At 42.6% G+C, this 23,493-nt stretch overlaps 1 protein-coding gene across 8 annotated transcripts in view; it reads right to left on the bottom strand.

Annotated features, from left to right (window-relative positions):
- Window positions 1-23,493, bottom strand: part of RREB1 (ras responsive element binding protein 1) — a 200,202-nt gene that overhangs the window by 39,293 nt on the left and 137,416 nt on the right. For all 8 annotated transcript variants that reach the window (XM_073005637.1, XM_007973781.3, XM_007973777.3 and 5 more), the window contains exons 6-8: window positions 23,151-23,314; window positions 1,258-1,402; window positions 509-645 (exon numbers count right to left, since the gene is read on the bottom strand). In XM_073005637.1, the coding sequence (XP_072861738.1) occupies window positions 509-645; window positions 1,258-1,402; window positions 23,151-23,314 (446 nt within the window). The remainder of the gene's footprint in view (window positions 1-508; window positions 646-1,257; window positions 1,403-23,150; window positions 23,315-23,493) is intronic.

Genomic DNA, 23,493 nt, shown 5'->3' with positions numbered 1-23,493 from the left:
ATTTTTGGCCAAGTGTCCTGCACTAAGTAGAACTTTCTCTTACCCCAAACTGGCTTCTCAGGTTTCTGTGCTATGAGGTCTAGCTCAGTTCAAACGCTTCTTAGTGTCTATGATGCACCAGTGCTGTGCTGGGGGTATCCAACACACGGGCTGTCCCTGTTTGGGCCACATATTCATGCATTGCTAATAGTCATTTGAGTGGCAACACCTTTTGCCAAGAAAATCTATCTGTTGTCCAAGAACACCCGTGATAGCAGACTCCCCAGTGTTCAGGGGCTCGCTGAGAGAAAGGAGGCACAGTGAACTATGTGAACACCCTGTGGATACAGCCACCCTCTGACAACTCTTAGCCAACTTCTTCCCCACACCAATACTTTCTGAACTGCCTCCCTAATGTTGTGCCCAAGTTCAATCACTGGAGCCCAGTGTGGAGTAACAGGACTTAAGAACACTGTCACATGCCAGGAGAAACAGGAATGAACAAGGTCTAGTTCACCCCTTCTCCTACCTTAGTGGGTTATCTGAATGGGTCTCCATGTGGGTCTCCAGTCCATACTTGCAAACAAACTCCTTGAAACATACTGGGCAGTGAAAGACTTCATCAGCCTTCTTCTCCAAGTCACCTGACTGCCCGTCTTCTACCATCTGAGGGAAAAGGAAAAAGGTGAAGTCACGAGGGAGGTCTCCCACATGGGATGGCTTCGGAAGGGAGGTCTCCCACATGGGATGGCTTCAGAAGAGAGGCCAATGCTAAATTCAGAGATTTACAATAATAAAAGGCAAGGGTTATATTATCCAATCCCGATTATTAAGGACCTGACCATTCATTCATTCACACAACAAATACTCCCGGAACACTACCATTCATCCACCCACCCACCCACCCACCCACCTGACAAGTACTTATGCAGCACCTGGTATCTGCCAGCACTGGTAATAAAAAAGTGAGAACAAGAGTCCCAAACACTTTTGAAGCTTGCGTTTTAGCTAGAAAAATCAGGTAGAAAGCATGGAAACAACTGTAAAAGCTCTTCATTTCATCTCCGGGCTCAGCAAAGGGGCTCCAAAGGGGCTCCAAAGAGGAAGTGCACACTAGCACTCTTCTCTCAGACACTCTACAGAAACAGTATGGGAAAACACAGCTTAAGAGCTTAGGATGGATGTCTGCCAAGTCTCCACACTGAGAAAATAAAGATTAGTGGTATTTCTGACAGAAGTCCCATGAGCAGGTGAATCTGCGCTGGGAGCCAAGAGGACCTTTTTAGCTGGTGCTGGGTCTTCTCTCTCTGACTCGGCATCGTGACTCAGTTTCCTCTTGGAGGACAATCGCCTACGTTTCAGAGGAGATGGAGGGGCTGTGGCTGTGGCACTGTTAGGGTCCTTCTCATGGATCTTCATATGTCTGAAAAGAACACACACACAATGTGATCTAACAAAGAAGTCAGTTCATTTATGTTTTTTATATTTTATATTTAGGCATTGGTACTTAAATTTTCTTTAGTTAAGAGACATGAGATATAATTTATACAGTGACTTCTGTCTTTCTAAAACTCTATAATCTCCTTGAACCTCTCTAAAAGCTCTTCCAAGTGCTGTCCAAAAGTGTCGCTCAATGCCTTGCTGTTCACTGAAAGACATTCATGAACTTAACTGGCATTAACGAGATGAAAACAAACTATCTGGTGACCTGATTCACTCATGCAGACAAAAAGTACTATTTTAGTACTTTATTCTATAGAATAAAGAATTCCCAGATGCTAAACTGTTCCACTAGTTCATAAACTAAGTGCTAATGCTATCCTTGCCTCCAGAACCCACCTCCCATCTATCTGTTGTACACATCTCTCTTTTCTGCTTTGGAAGCATTTTGGTGGTCAAATTCGAGACATGCTAACAGAGCAAATGTCCAGAGTGCTTAAGACCTGAAAGCAGTTCCCTGTTGTTCGTAGTATTATGTGGATTTATAGATCACAAGAGTTAACTCGGACAGTGGAATGAAAAAGTTACATGCGGTAACTCTAATATCTACAGGACTAGGCTACCCATATAATAAGAAAGTATTACGTAAAATATGTGTATGTCTATTCCAAAAAGAGAGTCTTATGGGTTATTCAACTTAAGTGACCTTACTTTATTGAGTTCTAAAACACACATTCTAAGAACAAGGTCCCAAGATATACAGGAAACAAATGACATTACAAATGAACAGTGAGTTTTAATTTCCTAATTTTGCAACATAAAAATGATTTAGTTTTGCCAATGACAATCATCACGACCATCGTCATGTAACTGTGGTTGAACTGTGCCAGATTTAGGACCACAGTCACAGCTTTTTATGAATAACTATTTTATAGGATTATCTTGCTTGAGAAATTCTCAGGAGTAGGGAAAGACAGCAAAATTTTCATGAGCTATCCTCTCACCCTTCTGAAAAGAAGTTTCACTGGCTTTTTAGTTGTACTCTCCTTTTTTGTTGCTGTTGAGACGGAGTCTTGCTCTGTTGCCCAGACTGGAGTGCAGTGCCATGGTATTGGCTCTCAGGAGGTCACAGCTGCAGTGAGCTATGATCATGTCACTGCACTCTAGCCTGGGAGACAGAGTGAGAACCGATCTCAAAAAAAAAAAAAAAAAAGAAAGAAACAAACAGAATAATAATAAAGAATCACAAACAAACATTATTTAGTTCTTGGCCTCCTAAAGCCTTGTGAAAGTTAATGGGAATAATTAGCTTTGTTCTAAGCACCACCTCTATTCCAAAGTGATTGTGATTTGAGGACACCATCCCTCAATATCGGCATTAGGAGCAAAAAAGAGAGGCTGGCAAGTTTTTGACACTCCAATTTTAGAAATGCTCATTTTAAAGAAAGCATCTAGGAGTTGAGAAAGTATGATAAGAGATGTAAACTAGCATCAAACCTCCCCTTTCAATAAATTACTCAAAGCAAATTTTAATTAACAGAACCCACACCCTTTTCTACAGTTGATATGAGAATATTAAAAATTAAGAAGCTGACAACTGTAAACAGTTCATGAGCCCATTTCAAGCAATATCTTTTGAATAATAGGACATATTTATGAAAATACAAAATGATGCTTAATTATTTTGTTCTTGGGATTTATGAAAGAAGTTGTTTTCATAAAGGAGGGACTGAGGCCAACACTTAGTGAGGGCCTAGTAGGAAGCTTAGACAGATCATTATTTCCATTTTGCAGATGTGGCAGCTGACGTGCAGGGAGGCCAACCTGCCCACAGCCTCAGAGCTTGATTTGACCTATGTGCGCCAACTCTGAGCACATGCTCTTCCCCCAACCCCAACCTCTCTCTCAAGACCACGCCAGTCAGTTAACTCTGCTCTGGATCACCAGCTGGAATCTTAGGGATACAACCTGAACCTGGACACTTCTTCTCTGGTGGACTGTGGCCAAAGGTGGCACAGTTACTACCAAACTTCAACAGGAGAGCGAAGGGGGTGAGGAGCCCACAGCTCAGGCATAGAACGCTGCCACCTTCAGTTTTGCTCAAGGACTGCAGAGCCTCTGTCCTAGTCTGGAAAGCTGGGGCTGCCCTTGAACTGCATCACTCCTAGAAGCGGAAGAGCGAGAAAAGCAGGCCAAGGCAGTCTGACAGACGGGGCTCACTCCAGTTCTCCCACTGAACCCCAGAACCCCAGGTGCGAAAGCACAAGCACCACTCCATTCCAGGGTGAAGTCCCCAGCTACTGGGCACAACATGGGAAGTTCTTGCTTTGTCCTTCAAGCCACATGATGAGCAAAAGCCACGGGTGCATTGACAACCTCAATTCAGCCCACGGGTGAACTGCAGGGTTGGAGGGGTCCGGCCAGGTCTGACGATGGATGTGATGTAGTGAGAGATTCTCCCCACTGCTCTGACCCCTGCTCTGCTTCCCTGGCCTCCAACAACAGGAGTGGCAACTTGCGCTGTTGATTTCCTCCCAAAAGCTCACAGGAAGTGGAGCCAGGATCATCATGATGAGACACTAATGACCCCTTCCCCTCAAGCTGAGGCCAAAACAAATTAGGGGTGATGGGAAAGAGAATATTCTAATCCTTAGAAGGCTTGAGTCTTTCTCTCAGGGTTGATTTCAAGGGCTAATCTGTCTAAGTTCCATGCATCCTGAGAGTCAATAAATGACAAGGAGCCCATGAACTGGACGGGAGCTGGGATGGGATTCAGCCCTCTATTCTGCATAGAAAGTCCCTCTCCACAATAGACTGGAGGCATCACCATTTAGTTCTGCTTGGACACTTCCACCAACAAGGACTTCTCCATTTTCACCGGCTGTTCTAATTGTTAAAACCATCTCCCTCACATGGAGTCAGAAATTCTGTCCTTGCTTTAACTGTCTATCTGTCCTCAAGGGAGATGCTGTGGTATAGCATCAGTGTATGTTCTTGTCCGCGTGGCAGCTCTTCCAATAGTGTAAGAGGACTACTGTGCTTCTGTAATGTGTTCTCTTTTCAAAAGCGAACAGCCTCCCTCAAGCTCTGCTTGCAAGTCTGTGGAATTATACTGGTCCTAAGTAACCTTGGAATGCTCTCCAGTGTACAGGTATCCTTCATGAAATGCTGGATCCAGATGCAAATTCAGTCTGGATGTGATCTGACAGCTCAGAGCACATGGCTGGCACTATGACCTCCAGAAGCTACATAAAGGGAGCCTGGGTGGGTTCCATTGGGTGTGTTTATACCCTCAGTTCCTACCAAGTTTGTTGTCAATCACAACCCCCATGATTACTTCATTTACTGCTATCAAACCACATCTCCTCCATTCTCACCTGAGCAGTGCATCTTTTCACCTTCCAGATTGGCGAGGGTGAGAAAGTCTTACATTAACAATATGTGGTGCTGGTGTGGTTCAGAAGACTGGTACTCTCCCATCATTGGTGAGAGTAGAAATGAGTGACCGCCTTTCTGCAAAGTGGCTGAGCACTAGATATGAAGTTTAAATACGTATGATCTTGACCTCAGTAATTCCTCTCCTAGAAATCTGTCTTAAGGTCTAATAACTGAACAAGTGTGCGAAGATCCATATATAAGGATTCACATTTCAATGAATACATTGCATAAACACTAGCAGTGGCAGGAATTCCTACCAGCTGGTCTTAGTATCTTAAACTGGCCACTCTGCTCTTCCTCTTGCTCTCTTATTTTCCATTTTCTATCCAGTAGCCAGACTGAGCATCTAAAACACAGGACCAATCATACCACTTCCCTGCTTAAATTCCTCTGACAGTCCCACTCTTAGAATTAAACTAAATCTGGCTTCCACCTATCTGCTAGATTTCAATAGTAGAGCACCCTGCCCTCTTCCATCCCAAGGCCCTTTCAGACCGACTAGCCCCTGTGGGGCCCTCAAACGCATCCAACTAGTTCCCACCTCCGGGACTCAGGTGCTTGCTATTTCTGTCTGGAAAACTGCACCCCAGACCTTCCCAAGCCTGGCTCCTGCCGTCCAGGTTTCGTGTCACGTACCTCTCCTGCAAAGCCTTGCCTGAGGCCCCACACCCCACCTGTGCAGATGCTCTCATGCCCACAATTTAGTGTTCCTTCCTCCACAGCACACAGCAGTAGTTGAATATACCATGTATTTTACTCGTCTGACTGTCCCCTCACCCTCAATTGAAAGTAAGTTCCATTACAGCAAGAACCTGGTCTCTGTTGTTCTCTGCATGAGCCCTGGTGGCACATAGATGTTGGTCAGTAAGTATCTGCTAAACTGCTGGATGGAAGAACAAACAGATACATATTTGTTGAATTCCTGAATGGACAAATGAAGGAGTGAAGGAATGAAGTGTATGTAGAAAATGTTTGCTTCACTCAGAGTATTACTATGACATTCATTCTCAGGTTCCAGGACACCTTATAACTTGCCTTGCTAGAATTTGGTGTGAGCAAACCTGACATGAGATTGTGAACAGTGCCACATTGAAGGGACTTCAATCGAAAACACTCCAACAATGAACACTGAGGACATGTGTTAATCTTTTCTTATTGGAATTCATATGTTTGTTCATTCCAAGCAATACCTACCCTCATTATAGAGAGAGGTTAATGTAAAATCCAAGTATATTTCTGTTTTTCCATAAAATTCTGTGATTCTCTTTTGGAAGCATGACACTTTAATAGTAGGAATCCTGCCGCACTGTGGTCTAAGGAAGGAATTTTATCAGAACTTTTGGAGTCAAGAGAAGTTTTATCCTATTCATAACACCCAAAGAGGCTTTTACAGTGATAAACAAACACAAATATTGCAGATGTTTTTTAAACTTGGGAAAAAAAAAAAAAAAAACCCCACAATCTGAGCACTTTTTGGCACAACTGGAGCCTACTTTGAATCTAGGAGTAGATGCTGATTTTCAGCTTAAATGGCTTTTCTCCCACAAGTGTAATCATTTGCTTTCTAAAATTTGAGATGGTCCATTGTAGTAGGGTAGGTTATCTGTGAGAATATTGAAAACATCAGAGTTAAACCAAAGAGTACACCCTGTGCAAGGGCTGAAGGCTGGTCAACAACTCCGGGGAGACAGACCAATCCCTAAAACCTGACCCTCCCTGCCTCCCTGAATGTTCTCCTTTCCAATTCCAAATACAGGAACTTTCTGCTGACCTTCATTAGGCATGTAAGTCGTTTGATTTGGGAATGGGGTAAAGCTCTTAGCTATTCAAGCACTGGCTTTCTCTGAGCAGCAATCAGGAATCTGGGTGGGAAGATGGTGTAGACAGACACCATGTGATGCAATGAAACTTTTGGGTGGTCTCTGAGCAGTGACACATTTGAGATGTGTGATCTTTGTTCTGCCACCAGTAACCAGAGACTCCAGAGAATCTTGGGCTCCCTCAGCTTCAGTATCCACACTAGTAAAATGAGGACAATCCTGTCAGTCTCCTAGAACACCAGTGTTCACTCTGTAGGCTTCTGACCAGCAGCATGGGCACCATCTGGGAGCTTAATGCAAATAAAAACCCCTGAGTCCCACCCCAGACCTGCAGACTGGTAGGCACTGGGTCAGGGCCCAGCAGTCTGGCTTGCACAAGCCCCGCAGGTGATACTGAAGCCTGCTTAAGCATGAGAACCACAGGATCATAGTGAACTTCTCCAGCTCTCTGCACCGTTTGCAGGTTTGGTTAACCATTTGACCAGGACGCTAACATTTTTTGGATACCAGCATTAGACGTCTCCCAGACTCATCTTCCAATATACCAGCAGTCTCTGCATCAGTTTACCAGGCATAAATGCTTAACCAAAAAGTTGGGAAATTTAACATTCTTAAAATTCTTTTGGGGGCAAAATCCTTTGGGAAACTCTCGATAAGTTTAAATGTGATCCAAACCAAAGATTACTTGGTCATAGCTGCCCTCACAGCAGGTCTCAGACATTCTTCAAGCTCTCCGTGTGTAATTTACGTGTGAAGGTTAAACCTCAGGAGAAATATAGACACTTCCAGTATTTGCTAACTTTTCAGTCTCAATTTCCTCCTAGGACTGTTAATGGAGAAGCCGACTCATTGGATACTCTGAGTGAATGGTACTGTAAGGAAAGTCACTCAGTCAGGACACAGGACACTGTATACAAAGCACACACAGCACGGCCCAAGACATGCCAAGCCAGAAGCAACAGGTTCAAACAGGGTCTGGCAGGCTGGTTATAGAGACATCCTCATCCGTACCTGGTGCTTGCTTTTTTTTTTTTTGTCCAAGAAAGCCTTGTGATAAACAAAGAGGGAGTGAATAAGATTAAGAACCTCCACAGCTGCACAACCTACATTTCTGGCCAAAGTACGTCTCTAGAAAGATGTGTGTATGTTTTCATAACAAATGCCTAGGAGAGGGGCTCAGTGTGCAGGGCTGTGGAGGATGCTTGTAATGCCAATCAAGTTCTATGCAAGCAAATGGGGGATGGAGAGCAGACAGAGTGGGAGGGGGTGGGGGGAGTACAGCAAGGTGGCAATTCCTGGTGTGGCCCCACCTGTAAAGTGCAGAGGCACCTTCTAGTAATTCAGGTGTTGTTTGGGTTCAGTCATGCCTGTCCGGAAGGCAGGTCACACCAGCTGTTCCAGGGTGTGGAGGAAGGTTAGACAATGCGTAAGCACCTGTGCTGACCCCCAAAGCCAGCCATTTTAGAGAAGTCCAAAATCAGCCTGGCATGAAGTGTAGACCCGCAGTCTGTAGGCTCGCTGTGGGAATGCCGTCAGCCAGGCGGCTCCCAGGGCTCTCGGGATGCTCCTGGTGAAAGGCACCGGACACTGCAGCCACCACCAGAGGCTGGTTAGATCCCGCAGCCTCTGATGTGGGCAATGTGGCCCATGGAGGCCGTGACAAAGTCAAGCTTTGTGGCTGATACTGAGGTTTATTCCTACTGCCTTCATTCAGGGAGGTGTCTGTAAAGACCACATGCTCCACAGCACAGATTTCCTCTACAAGCCCCCCTTTCCCTGCAATACTAGGGCAACACGTCCCCAAATAGAGAGCGTCTCTCATCTACTGACTGTAGCATAGCATTCCAATGGAGCCAGTGTAAGGATAAAGTTAAATTTTATGAGATTTAATATGAAGTCCAGGTGTACCAGGGGTTCATTTTCATGTTCCTTGTACGCAAACGCTTTGGCAGGCTCTCAATCTCCACTGCTCATCAGCCCAGAGCTTCTCTCCAACCCCAGGTGTGGGGTCATGGCTCTCCAGGCTGGTCCACCATCTCTGCTCTCCTGCCTCAGGTTCCTTGGCAGTATTTGGAGACAGCAGTTCCTTTTCTATCTTGGTCCTTCTGGTTTCTTGGTACAGATACTTCCTCAATGATGAACTGAGCTAGAATGATAATGCCTGAAGAATATATATTCTTTTCCTTCTGGAAATAGAATCTTGCTGCACCACCCAGGCTAGAGTGCAGTGGTGCGATCCAAGCTCAGTGCAGCCTCGAACTCCTGGGCCCAGCGTCAAGGGATGACATTCTCTTGCTAATGACTGTCTACTTAGAAAACTGAGGCCCCTTCTCTGCTGCCTCTACAGCTCCTTCCTCCTCTCGACTTTCAGATCCAGTAGCGGGTAGGGGGTGTTGGCAGTCAGTCCACATTAACCAGCACCAACCTTTTAAAAATCTTTTACTCTAGACATGATTCCTAACTGCCCTGCCCTTGAATCAGTAACACCCTACATCTGCTTGTGCTTGTCTTTTTCCCTTGCCTGCTTATTTATGATAAAATAAATGTTCATGTTATTTGGTCCCCATACCTATTTACAAAATCCACAAAAATACACAGTACATATTTTCATACAAAATCAGACATTCTTAAAAACAAACAAAAGACCTCAGAAGTTGGATGAACTGATGTTTCTCTCACCCAAAGAGAACTCTCATTAACACGGAGCTGCAATCGGCCGGCTAGGCCCTTCCTGGATGGGTCCAGAGACATCAGTAGAAGGCTCCCATTTCCCATGGACAGGCCTTAGATACCTCAGGGCAGCCACTGTGTTGTCATGGCCTCTTCTTCTTCCCCAGGCTAACCTCCCTCAGTTTCCTCAACATTTACATGCAGCCTGGGGTCCAAATCCCACACCCATGGCTGGCCTTTCCCAGCAGGGACGCTGAATATCCTCATATTACAGTGTGAGGTGATGGTGCCCCAACTTAAGCCATCATTCCCAAAGTGACCTCAAGAGCCCAGAGCTGTCCCCTCTGAGCGAAGCCATCGCCAGCCACCACGGAGACCAGCTTCCCAGGGCAACGGCTAAAATCATATACACCAACCCCCACACCTAAGCTTCGTAGGAGGAGGGAAGTGCTGAAGTCACAGGGGCCATTTCCCACTTCAGCTTGAAGGGAGACCGCTTGAGGTGTCTTCAAGAAGGCAGGACCTAGTCACTCACTCTCTGTGCAGGAGGAAGAGATGACTATCTTCATGACAGGGCAGTGCGAAGTCACTGCCACTCCTCAGCCAGTTCCAAAAGAGGAACAAGAAATGCACGGGCAGGGCCATCCCAGATGGTCGGCCACGCGCCCATGAGGAAAGTGGAAGGTGCAGTGGGCGAGTGCAGGAAGAAGCCTAGTGAAAAAGGAGAGCCACCCACTCTGGAGATGTTGTGTTATATTGCTCAGGGGCCACTGAGAAACTGCTGGCAAGGAAACGGGAACCAAGATTGGAGAGAGAATGATGAATATAAATGAATCCAAAGAGAAATGTCACATCCCAAGACCAACCAGGTGACAAGAGTCCTTCTGTATGACCAAGGCCGTTTATAGCCACTTTTATCTAAAACGGATGGACAGGGTGCACACATGGCCCCTGTTCTCCAGAGATGTCGAGGGAGCAACAGTATACCATCTACTAACAAAAACCAGAGAGGAGAGCCCTGAAAGAACCTGCAGCATCGCAGACCTCAGTTTTCCCACCCATAAACTTGGAACAGCAGTCCTCTTGAGCAAGCTGGGTTATATAAGCATGAAGAGGAAGAATTAAGTGCTGACACTGCAGGACCAATGAACCCATTATGCAACTGAATCTCCGGTTTAAGGAAACACAAAATCTTTCTCCACTGAAGGCCAACAACCTTTCCATTAAGCATCCCAGAGCCCCAAGAGAAGCTGAGGACGGCCCACAGGCACACAAATGTGCCAAAGGTGAGATGAGAATCCGGATCATGAATACACAGGCCAAGACTTCAATGCTTCCTGTTCACGTTTCAGTGGGGAAGGTGGGATGGGCGCTGAGGGGGCAATGTTGCCACTAATCACCTTCCTTAACACATCAGAAAAAGGTTGACAGTGAGTGGGCACGCTTCAGGGTTTGCTAGCACCAGCTTGTTCAGCCCGAACAGGTCGGACAGGTTGGATATTTAAACAAAGGCGGAAAAATGTAAGGTATAAAACCCTGTGAACTGCTACGGTGGAACTGCTGCCAGCTCCCTGCAGGTTTCATTTTGTGATCTAATGCTGGAAGTCAGGCTCCCTCTTGACTTTGCCACTTTCGTGTTATGAAACTAAACTGGACACACACTCAGGACCTGTTCAAAGTCCTCAGCGCATCAGACGAGGGGCATGGTCGGAGAGGACACCAGGGCACGCTGCATTCCAGAGCAGAGGCCAGCTCCCTGCTCCTCATCCTATCCCCAAGCAAGCCCATCCCTTACCTTCCCTAACCTAATTTCTCACTCTCACCCCTGCTTGCTGTTCAAGTGTGGGCAAGCATGATGTTCCAGATTCTGCTGCCATCCACCAGTTTTACCTGGTAAGACTGAGCTGCTGAAATAACTCAACAAGATATGTCAAAAATACTGTACTGCCTGCATTAAAGATAAAATTTATTTTGCATTTCCTTAGTTTCCAAAAAACAAACTAACGAACACCAACTCTGCTAAAACAGAATTTTTAAAACTTAAGTTATAAATATTAGCATCCAGTTGACCAAATGATAAAAAACTAGTTATGAACCAGATCATAAATTTGAGAACTAGTGATAGGACGAAAAAGACTTAATTGTTGCTTAACATGTCCACTGAGGGGACAGTGTCCACTTGGACAGTTTTATGATTGTTATGCTCTTTGGCATAACTGAAGCTGAACTTGGTCAGTTCAATTCAGAGAGAAATTCTAAATCAAAAGTAAGCATCAGCTACAAGGAGGTTTCTCAAATATTTCTTCAAAAATATAAAGTGAGCCGGGCATGGTGGCTCGCCTGTAATCCCAGCACTTTGGGAGGCTGAGGCGGGTGGATCACCCGAGGTCAGGAGTTTGAGACCAGCCTGGCCAACATGGTGAAACCCCATCTCTACTAAAAATACAAAATTAACTGGGTATGGTGGCTCATGCCTGTAATCCCAGCTACTCAGGAGGCTGAGGCAGGAGAATTGCTTGAACCCGGGAGGCGGGGATTGCGCCACGGCACCCCAGCCTGGGCAACAAGAGCGAAACCCCATCTCAAAAAATTAAAAAAAAAAAAAAATATATATATATATAAATAAACACATACACACATATATACACATAATAAAAAATAAGTTGTGCTGATTGTTAAAGGGTATTAGAAAAGAAAAAAACACAAAGTAAAAGGGAAAAGGTTTTGAGGAAGGTCAAGTCGAGCAAACAAAAAACAGGCTACACAAGAGACTGTCAATTAAAATTGGCCATCTTTTGGCTTCGATAACTTTCTTACACTTTTTATCTTATTTGAAGAATAAAATTCAGTGACAAATCCCACTTGCCTACCTTTTTTCTCAGAGGATAGTGGTAGCTTTCAACTATTCAGGTTTCTAAAATGCAAAGTAAAAATTCTGGAAAGAACCACAGAATCTCATCTAATAGTATTAATGCAAATCCACACTAAAAAAGTATAAAAACAGGCCAGGCATGGTGGAGTGTGCCTGCAGTCCCAGCTACTCGGGAGGGTAAGGTGGGAGGATCGCTTGAGCCTGGGAGGTTGAGGCTGCAGTGAGCTATGATGGCGCCACTGTACTCTAGTCTGGGAGACAGAGTGAGACCTTGTCTCAAAACAAAAAACCACACACACAAAAACCCAAGCACACACACATACACACATACATATGTAAACATCATAGAACAAGCAATCAAACAAAAAAAAGGCAAGTGTTTAGGTAATAATAAGGATTTGCACAACTTGGCCACGGAAATTCAGCATGACACACAGCTGCTGTCACACAGCATTGTTACCAGGCTCTTGGGTTCTTAGAATGCAGCCTGTGTTGCCCCAATTGTTAAGAAGCTGGGAGTGTATTTTCTCACTTTAGTAAATCCATCTGCTGAACTAGTAGGTATAAGGAGCTGCTGGGTTAAATATCTTAAGAGAGAAGAGAAAGGAAGGCCTTGAACTACAATTTGTTGTGCACCTAACATGAGCCAGAGGCTTGAGTATATGTTACAGCATTTAATCCTTCTAACAGATTTTGTGAGTAAACATTACCCCCACTAAAGATGAAGAAATTGAGGCTCTTGACCACTCCAGGGAGTATCCTTTATTAGCCCTGGCCAGAAAAGTTAGGCAGAGCTGTCAGGACTCAGAAGCACCACAGAAGATGTTGCCCTTCTTTAAACCACTACTGAAGTAAAAATAAAAGCACACAGGTTTCACATCCAGCCAACGAGATGTAAAGAAAGGCTAAATTTGTTTAATCAATCAGTAAGCTTATGTGGTGAAAGCTTAATAATGCTTTTGGGGGGAACTGGTAGCTCAGACATTCTGCTGTAATAAACAGATTTGTACATATCCGCTCTTTTTCTCCATGTCTTATCTAGTGGAAAATCTCCACTCTGGAGGGAAGATTACGGGCCTCTTACCAAGGTGCACTCTCAAGAGAGGGAAAAGCATATTAAGTGGAATGATCATGGAATGGGATATTACACTTACATATATTTTGTTTTATCTGGTTAAAAGAGAAGTTTCAGCCCTTCTTAAAGAAAAGCTTTCTAAATTATACCAGAAGTATGTCTATTTTAGTGTTCAGAGTACTAACATATGCTGAAAACTGCTTTGATACCCAAGTATTATCACGATGAAACTACAGTACCAAATATTCACTAAATGCCTAACATGTATCAGGAGATATATACAGTTCATACAGCTACGCTGACTACGAATATCCCATTAAAATCACATTTACACAAACCCCTCAACAGTCTTTGTACAGAACGTTTATGTCCTTCTAAGTGGAGTTAAATGTGTTAAGATCTCTGAGCATCCCTGAAGGACATTTGCTTTTGATTTGTCTTTCCCCCTTGGATGTAGACAACTGAAATGCTTTTAAGATTTTCTTTTCCACAGAAGTATTTCAAGGGAAACAAAACATTCACACGGTCCGGGGCAGGGTGATCCACAGAGTTTTATCCTACAAATAAATACATAATTTATTTCCATGTGCACTGTCCTGATACCTTCCTTCCTGCAGAAGAATATGTCAAGAGGGACAGGGACCTGGTGATTACGAGATTAATTTTAAGATGGGACTGACTGAACCTCTGAGTGGTCACCTCCACCCCTGAGAAGCAGCAAGTGCCAGAACGAGCTACAGGGTGTCCTCAGAAACTTGATATGACCATGATGGAAGTTCACAGGGCCCTTCCTCTTGCTGGGCACTGAGGGTGAAGAAATGACTGTCCCCTGCTTTCAGAGACACTGTGCTACCTCTGCTCCTTCTCTCATTTAATACTGGCCACCTGTTCCAGATACCCAAGTGCAGTTGTGCGCCAAGGGCTGGCTTAGCCTAGGCATCTGAGAGTAATATGCTAAATTCAGAGCCTTCGTGGTCTCATTTGTCATGGAGCAGGTCACATTTCTGTGCAGCTAATATTTTCTTCAAGCATAATAGGAACATATAAGCCTCTGTTCCTGAAGCCTATCCTGATGTCCAGGGGCATCCTCAGGTCCTATGTCTCCTACACTTGGCAACAGAAAAAAATCATGCCTATGGCCGCAGGAAAAAAGCCTGCAATGAAACAACTAGATGATGTTCCAAGGATTTCCCTTCTTCATCTTACCCCTTCTTTTTGAGGCAAAGTTTTGCTTTGTTGCCCAGGTTGGAGTGCAGCAGCGCGATCTCGGGTCACTGCAACCTCCGCCTCATGAGTTCAAGTGAACTCAACCTCCTGGGCAGCTGGGATTACAGGTAAGTGCCACCATACCTGGTTAATTTTTGTTTTTTTTTTTTTTTTTAAACAGAGATGGGGTTTTGCCCTGTTGGCCAAGCTGGTCTTGAACTCCTGTCCTAAAGTGATCCACTCACCTTGGCCTCCCAAAGTACTGGCCCATCTTCACCATTCTAATGACAGCTGAAATCAGAACACATCCCTACTCTTCAAATAATAAATGAAGTTAGTCATGAAAACTTGCCTCTGCCAGAGTCTTAAGCATGTCCTTAAATATAACACATGCTCCACAACTCTCTTTAGACTTAAAAGTCTACAGTCTGTAAAATACAGAGCAAAGTGAAAATTAATTTCCTATTTTCCCAAAGCAATTTTAAAAGGAAAATACCAGTTTTAGAGACAGGCTTTATTCCAAATGAGGCACATTTCAATCCTCTGTTTCAAGTATCATTTCTTCACAGCTTTGCAGCCCAGCATTTTCTGGAACGAGCTTTGCAAATTGCAAAGCTCAATGCCCTTTTTCCTACATTGAGCTCTCCCAGAGGCGTGCTCTGGCTCAGTTTCCCAAGTTTGTTTTGGAAGACGAGCACCACTCAATCCAAATTTTCAACGTGGGAGCAACTGATAAAGAGTTCTGGGAAGTTAAAAGCTGGAGCCACAGTGATGTTTCCGTGATACATGTTTTGTACTCGATGGCAACCTACTCTTCTGCTCAGCAACTGAGCTGTGGTTAGAAAGGCCTGGGACAAAGGATTTTCAAACCTCAAAAACATGAGAATCTGCATACAGGGAAGTGGCAGCTCACAAAGCTATACCAGATATAGTAATAAATTAAAAAGATCTTTACCCTAACCTTTCTCAAAATAAATTAAAATAATATAAGTAATAAATCAAAAAGGCCTTTATCCTAACCTTTCTCGAAATAAGTTGGTATTAGCGTCACTCTCATCTCTCTACTTGCCAAAATATAATTACTTTTAAAAGATCAAGTAAATTTATTTACTAGAAAAAAGCAGAAGAAGTTACAGGCTTTATCAGTGCTACAAAGCAACTGTCTACGACTACACATAATATGCTACCTTCATTCTGTGAAGTTTACTTTATTTGACCAATATAACAATTCTGAGTGTCCTCTTATAAAACTAAGATAAAGGAAACTCTACAAAAAGACTGAGTCGCATTATAAATACAGATAACTAACAAATACTCATAAAATGACTATAGGCCAAAGGAAATAGAGTGAGTTGCTCTATACACCTCAATATCAGCTAAGAGTAACTTGCAACTTCAAAGGATGTAGTCCTCAGAGTCTGTGTTGTGAGGCCCTCTGAGTGTTTCAGCAAAAAAAAAAAAAAAAAAAAACAACTTCGGGGTGGAGCCCAGATCTGCCTCAAGCAGGCAAAACTGGAGAGCTGGGCTCATCTGGAGAGTGTGCACACACACGGAGGTGTGCACCCCATGTGTGAGTGTGGACAGCCTTCAGACCAGGCGGTGAGCAGAAGGAGGGAGAAGGGTAAGCTGTGTGGTCATCAACTGTGCTGTTGAGGAGCACAGCACAGACCAGCCTTGTGGAATCAAGCCTTCAGAGAAACGAAACTCCAGAAATCCACGCTACAGAGAATCATGCCGCGGCAGAGGCCCCACCCAATCTGTGCCCCTCAGGGGAGGAGCCAAAAATCAGAGCACAGGGCCATGTCAGACGAAACTGGCACAGTTGAGGGAGAGCCTCGAGCAGGTTATAAACAAGATGGAACGGAGGCACCTGGGTGTGGGTGCCCTGGGAAGCGGAGGCAGAGGTTCTCTGATCCCTCAGCTTAGCGTCGGCTCTGGAGACCCCATGAGGGAATTCCTGGGCACTACCCAATCCCAGCAGGTGCCAACAGACCTTGGGAAGCAGTGATAGCGGAAGGGAAACAAGAAAAAGAACTTTGATCTTAAGCACTAAACTCTCACAAGTCGACTGATTGCCTTCCGTGCTTCTCAGGACCTGGGTTGCATTACTCTTTTTAATTCCTGCACACACATCCCAGGGCATTCTGGCCCCTGATTAATGTAACACAGGCCCACAGGTATGTGCTTGGGAGAGATCACAGCTCACTGCTAGTCTCAGATTCTGGAACAGATCCACTGGGGCAAATAAATCTAACTCCACTCTCTCTGGCACATTTTTGTAAGTGTTCTCACATTTTTATAATTTTTTTCAAAAGTACAGTTTCGCCAACAAATGAAATGGTAATGACTTTTATGTGATTTACCAAAACCCAAATTTTTTTTAACTCATTATTTGCAACTTTCTGCAAAGACATAATAAATGCAGTATGATAATCCCCAATATTTCAAAAATAGTTACTTAAATTACAGATTTAGTGTAGCAAAAACTAAAACAAGTAAACTTAAATCACTCTCAATTTACTCAATTTATTTTCTGGCATTATAAGAATGTTTACTCAATATATTTTCCCTCTCTGGCACATACAACAATAAAAGAGTAGTAATCATTATTGATATGTACCATTTAACAACCACTACCAAGTGCTTTGCATGTATTATTTACTGATCATCACAGCATTCCCATGAGGTAGGTACGGCTAATATTACCTTTTACAATGAAATAATTCGGACACAGAGGTATCAAGTAACTTGTCTGGGATCACACAGCTAGTAGTGGAACACTTTCCTAGATTGTCATTATGGTGGTTTCAACTCTTAACAATACAGACTCAGAAACTCCCTCTACCCAGGGGATGTCCATAGTACACCGTAAACCTTCAGAACCTTTTACAAACATTATTAAATCTGAGTCCAAATTCAATGTGAGGTAATACTAAGTCATTCTGTTAAAGTGTCAAAAAATTAAGAGATTTCCACAAAATTCTACAGAACTAAGATTAGAACTCAGCCCCAATTTAGTCCTCTCCTCTGAATCAAGGTGCCTCATAATAAGTAAAATCAGTACCAGAAAACCAAAGATTAGCACAAACAAGTATCCCCAAGGCCTGCTTTTCTTCTGTTGCACAGGCTGGAGTGTAGTGGCAAGATCTCGGCTCACTGCAACTTCCACCTCCTGGGTTCAAGTGATTCTTGTGCCTCAGCCTCCTGAGTAGCTGGGACTACAGGAACACATGACCACATCTGGCTAATTTTTGGCATTTTTTAGTAGACACATGATATTATGATGTTGGCCAGGCTGGTCTCAAACTCCTGGTCTCAAGTGACTGGCTTGTCTCAACCTCCCAAAGTGCTGAGATTACAGGTGTGATCCACCGTGCCCAGCCAATGCCTGCTTAAAAAAAAAAAATTTTATAAATAACTCCAAAATACAATGACCATAAATGAGAAACGTATCTTACAATAGTACCAAGGGCGCCGGGCGCGGTGGCTCAAGCCTGTAATCCCAGCACTTTGGGAGGCCGAGGCGGGCGGATCACAAGGTCAGGAAATCGAGACCATCCTGGCTATCACGGTGAAACCCCGTCTCTACTAAAAATACAAAAAAAAATTAGCCGGGCGCGGTGGTGGGCGCCTGTAGTCCCAGCTACTCGGGAGGCTGAGGCAGGAGAATGGCGTAAACCCGGGAGGCGGAGCTTGCAGTGAGCTGAGATCCGGCCACTGCACTCCAGCCTGGGCGGCAGAGCGAGACTCCTTCTCAAAAAAAAAAAAAATAGTACCAAGGGCTATGCTACAAAAAGTTCAAAATAATTTCTAAGACTATCCAAGTAAACCCAGACAACACAGAGTAATAAAATTCAGTCAAAATGGTTGCCCCCAAAACTATCCCATGCTCACTATACATAGAATATGCTAGTGGGATGACAGTAATAGTTTAACATTGAAAATAACGTTCTATAACAGCACAGAATAGTGTTGAGAATGAGGAAAAGAGTGAAAGAGTGTTTTTTCTAATATGCAAAGTGACATAAAAGCTACATCAATTATTTCTCACATACAGTCCATGCATCCTAATCAGAAAATCTGAAATCTGAAACATTGAAAGTTTCAATATTGAAAACTTTTTGAGAGCTGACATGATGCCACAAGTGAAAATTCCACACCTTACCTCATGTAATGGGTCCCAGTCAAAATTTTGTTTCATGCACAAATATTAAAAATATTGCATACAATTATGCTCAGGCTATGTGTATAAGGTGTATATGAAACATATATAAATTTTGTGTGCAGACTTGCATCTGTGTCCCATCCTCAAGATACCTCATTATATATGTGCAAATATTCCAAAAAACAAAACAAAAAAACAACAAATCAAAATCCCAAACACTTCTGGTGCCAAGCGTTTTGAATATGGGGTACTCAGCCTATGGTAGTTAAAAGCATGGCCTCTGAAGTCAGATATCCTTTATTGAAATCTTATCACTGTCTATTACTTCAGTTCTTTCCTCATTTGCAAAATGGGATAATAATTATACAATCCTTACAAGGCAGAGTACATAAAAATAAATGGAGATCAATAAGGAAATGGAAGACTTGAACAATGCTATAAACCTACTAGACCTAACAGCAAATCTAGAGAACACTCCACCCAACAACAGGAGAATACACATTCTTCTCAAACAGATGGAACATTCTCCAGGATAAACCATATGCTAGATGATAAAACAAGCCTCAGTACATTTACAAAGTTTGAAATCATGTAAAGTATGTTCCCCAACTACAATGGAACGAAACTAGAAATCAGTAACAAATTAATGGAATGAATTTTCCCGACCATAATGAAATGAAACTAGAAATTAGTAAGAAATTTGAGAAGTCACAAATTTGTGAAAACTGAACACCACACTTCTAAATAACCAGTGGGTCAAAGAAGATATCACAAGGGAAATTAGAAAACATGCTGAGATGAATGAAAAAGAAAACACAACATACAAAAACTTATGGGAAACAACTAAAGCAATGTTTATAGGAAAATGTATAGTTATAAAAGCCTGTATTTAAAAAGCTCTCAAGTCAATAATCCAGCCTTATACTTTGCTGTAACACCGGAAAAAGGTCAAACTAAACCTAAAGAAAGCAGAAAAGGGGAAATAATAATGTTTAGAACAGTAATTTAATGAAATAGATGACAGAATAGAGGGAAATCAATGAAACCAAAAGTTGGTTCTTTGAAAAGATCAATAAAATTTACCAAATGTTTAGCTAGACTGACTAAGGGGAAAAAAAGAAGATTCAAATTATTATAGTTAGGAATGAAAGAAAGGAAATTACTACTGACTTTATAGAACAAAAAGGATTACAAAAGGATATTATGAGTTATTGTATGCCAACCAATCACTTGATGAAATCACCAAAATTCCTAGAAAGACACAAACTATTGAAACTGACTCAAGAAGAAACAAAATCTGGGGCCAGGCGTGGTGGCTCGCACCTGTAATCCCAGCACTTTGGGAGGCCGAGGAGGGAGGATCACCTGAGGTCGGGAGTTCAAGACCAGACTGGCTGACATGGTGAAACCCCATCTCTACTAAATATACAAAAATTAGCCAGGCGTAGTGGTGCACGCCTGTAGTCCCAGCTACCCGGGAGGCTGAGGCAGGAGAATCGCTTGAACCCGAGAGGTACAGGTTGCAGTGAGCCAAGATCACGCCACTGCACTCTGACCTGGGCAATAGAACGAGACTCTATCTCAAAAAAACAAATGAACAACAACAAAAGAATAAAGGACAAAAACAATCCAACTATAGATGCAAAAAAAAAAAATCATCTGACACAATCCAATACTTTTTCATGATAAAAACACTCAAAACACTAGGAAAAGAAAGAAACTTTCTCAAACTGGTAAGGAACATTTATTTTAAAAACCCACAACTAATATCATATTTAATGGGGAAAGACTGAATGCCTTCTCCTTAAGATCACAAACAAGAAAAGAATGTTCATTCTCTCTACTTCTATTCGACATTGTTTTGCAGGTTGTAGCCAGGGCAAGTAGGTGAGAAAATGAATACAGATATGATATAGAATAACCTAAGGAATCCACTAAGTAACTACTAGAATGAATAAATGAGGTCAGTAAGGTTGGAGGGAACAAAATCAATATATAAATTTTAACTGTGTATCAATACACTAGCCATGAACAATTGAAAAATTAAATTGGAAAACTACTTATAGTAGTATCAAAAATAATAAAATACTTAGAAATAAATTTAACCAATATAAATAAATTTAACTTGTACTCTGAAAACTATGAGACGTTGAAAGAAATTGAAGAAGACTTAACAAATGGGAAAACATCCCAAGTTCATGGATCGAGTTAGTATTGTTATAATGGCAATACCCCCAAATTGGAACTTTTAACAACAGTTTAGCAATTCGACTTAAACATGGATTTACCATCTGACCCAGCAATTCCATTCCTAAGTGTCTACCAAGAAAAACAAAAACATAGGCCCACACCAAATGTTGTACAACAATGTCAACAGCAGCTTTGTTCACAGTAACCAAAAAGTTGAAACCACCTAAATGTCCATCAGCTGATGAAGGGATAACTAAAACGTGGTATCAAATTCTACAATGAACAATTATTTAACAATAAAAAAGAATCTGAAGCCCACTGAAGTACACACTTTACATGGTATAATGTATGATGTATGAATTATACTGTAAGATGTAAAAAAAAACAAATGAAAAGTGAATACAGATATGTATTCATGTAATACAGATATGACACCCAGAGCACCATAGCTTCAGCAATGATTATTTACTTGTAAAACACACTGCCACACAGGTTATTGTAGAAGACAATAACTATGCCTTTTATAGCTGTGTTTATTTCAATCATGTCTCAAAATGGAAATTTTCCGAATCAGGAGTGACTGGGCCTACTATTAAGAGATGTCTCATGGAGGATCACAGCGGTCACTGGTTAGGGCCAAAACGCCACTAGGAGGGTCCTCTTCATCAATGTGCCCACTGCCCCTGCTAACCTGGAGCTGGCCCATGGGGAGTTCCACTGAGCAGGGGCTCAGTAGGAAAAAGTGAAGGAATCCCCAAGAGGGGAACAGGCAATACCTCTAGGACCAGATTCTGAGAAGGGAAAATATGTAAAGAACAAAGGACTTTTTGGGCGTGTGGGGTGTAGAACGAGCAGACCTAAACGCAAAGCAAAAATAAATGATACTAACAGGCCAACACGGTGGTAAAAAAAAATAAAAAGCTAAAATGCAAAATATTGTATTGTAAAATAGTGACACTATTCAATTCCTTTATACCCGAAAACACTCCCAAGAGAGGAGGGGCAAAGAGAATAACCCATCAGGACTGAAATTTATGAGAAAACAAGAAAGCAAAACACTTTGTAAATTCTTAATATATTCCTGCTTTTCATGAAGTCATACTATACCTCACTTCTAAGAGTTTAGACTGAGATATACACAGGCTTTAAATTATTGCAGCATTACTTAGAAATGCAAATAATAATAAATAACATCGAGTGCTTAGTTTGTGCCAGGAACTGTACGCTAAACTAATTATCACCTAATCCTCATCCTTATCCAGTGAAGTAGGTATGATTAAAAATCTCGCTTTTGGGGGTCAAAATAGCATGAAAGAAAATAATCAAACAAAAAAATCTTTTTTTAAAGATGAGAAACTGGAGTACAAAGAGGTTAAGTAACTTGCTTGAGGATAGAAAATTTACAGGTAGCAGCTGAGACCTGAATTCAGGTGCCTAGTTTCCAAATCAAGAAACTTAACTGCTGTATCAGTATGTCCCATGTGTATGTATAATAAACTGGCCCATCTCATCTTAGTGTTTATATAACCAAATATAACTAGCATATCTATTTTATAGTAATTATATAAAGTTTTCTTTTGAAATAAACATGTAACAAATGTGACTCAACTTTTTAAAAATAAAGCAGAATAAGGACTGGACAGGAATATGGAAGAGTAAATCCCTCAAAACATGCATGATCAGCCTATAAACTATTTTCCATAGGTTTACCCCAATTTTAATATGTCCACCACTCTACTGTCTCCCACCTGAGCGAGCATCTTTCTCTCTCAGGAAGTAATGTCCTGATGTTTATCCGACTTTCTTTTTCTTAATTTTATCCTATCTTATCCTGAAGCTCCAGGGACCAGGCCACTTCGCTATTTATTAAAAGGTCCCAGACTTTTTGATTTCTGCAACGAAAACGTCTGTGAGGAATCTGGTAGGCATATGCAAATATTTTTTAAATGGCAGGGTTACATGGATGCTACTCTTGGAGGGCTCTTCTTTTACGTGTGATAATCTGCCCACTTCTAGCACCCAAACAAACTCCAACTGGCAGAGGGGAAATGACTGTGTTTTATCCTGAAGAACTCTGAAGGGCCACAGACCTTGCCAAGGTACTTCCATTTCCCATGATCCAACACCTCTAATACCCCAGAGATAGGGTGCATCTCTGGTTTTTCCATACAACGGACACAGTTCCAGAACTCTCTGTATCTTTAGGCAAGTCTTCTGAAGGCTCAGAGGCCACTGTCCTGCCTGCCAACCTCCAGGTACCAGCCAACCCCCCAAGCAAAGGGCACCCTCACCCACCTGTGCATGTTCCCATTGGTGGTAAATGATTGACCACACACAGTGCACTTGTAAGGCCTCTCGCCAGAGTGCACCAGCATGTGGCGATCGAGGGAGCTGGCCGAGCTCAGTGACTTCCCGCAGATGCTGCATGAGTGGTCGGCTCCTCCAGTGTCTGTGTTGTGCTGCAGAAAGCAATGATCACAGCAGTCACTTACAAAGTGCATCAAAAGCTCAGCTCTTAGGAAATGCAGATCCAGGGCTTTATTTAAAAACCAATGAACTTTCTTGGCTATGTGTTTCTCTTTCATTTTAAATATCTTCTTGAAGGGGTACAATGTATCAGGAAAACAGGCAAACAAAT

Source organism: Chlorocebus sabaeus, chromosome 17 (assembly GCF_047675955.1).
Source record: "Chlorocebus sabaeus isolate Y175 chromosome 17, mChlSab1.0.hap1, whole genome shotgun sequence".
NCBI lineage: Eukaryota > Metazoa > Chordata > Mammalia > Primates > Cercopithecidae > Chlorocebus > Chlorocebus sabaeus.
This window is presented reverse-complemented; position numbering and strand designations above follow the sequence as displayed.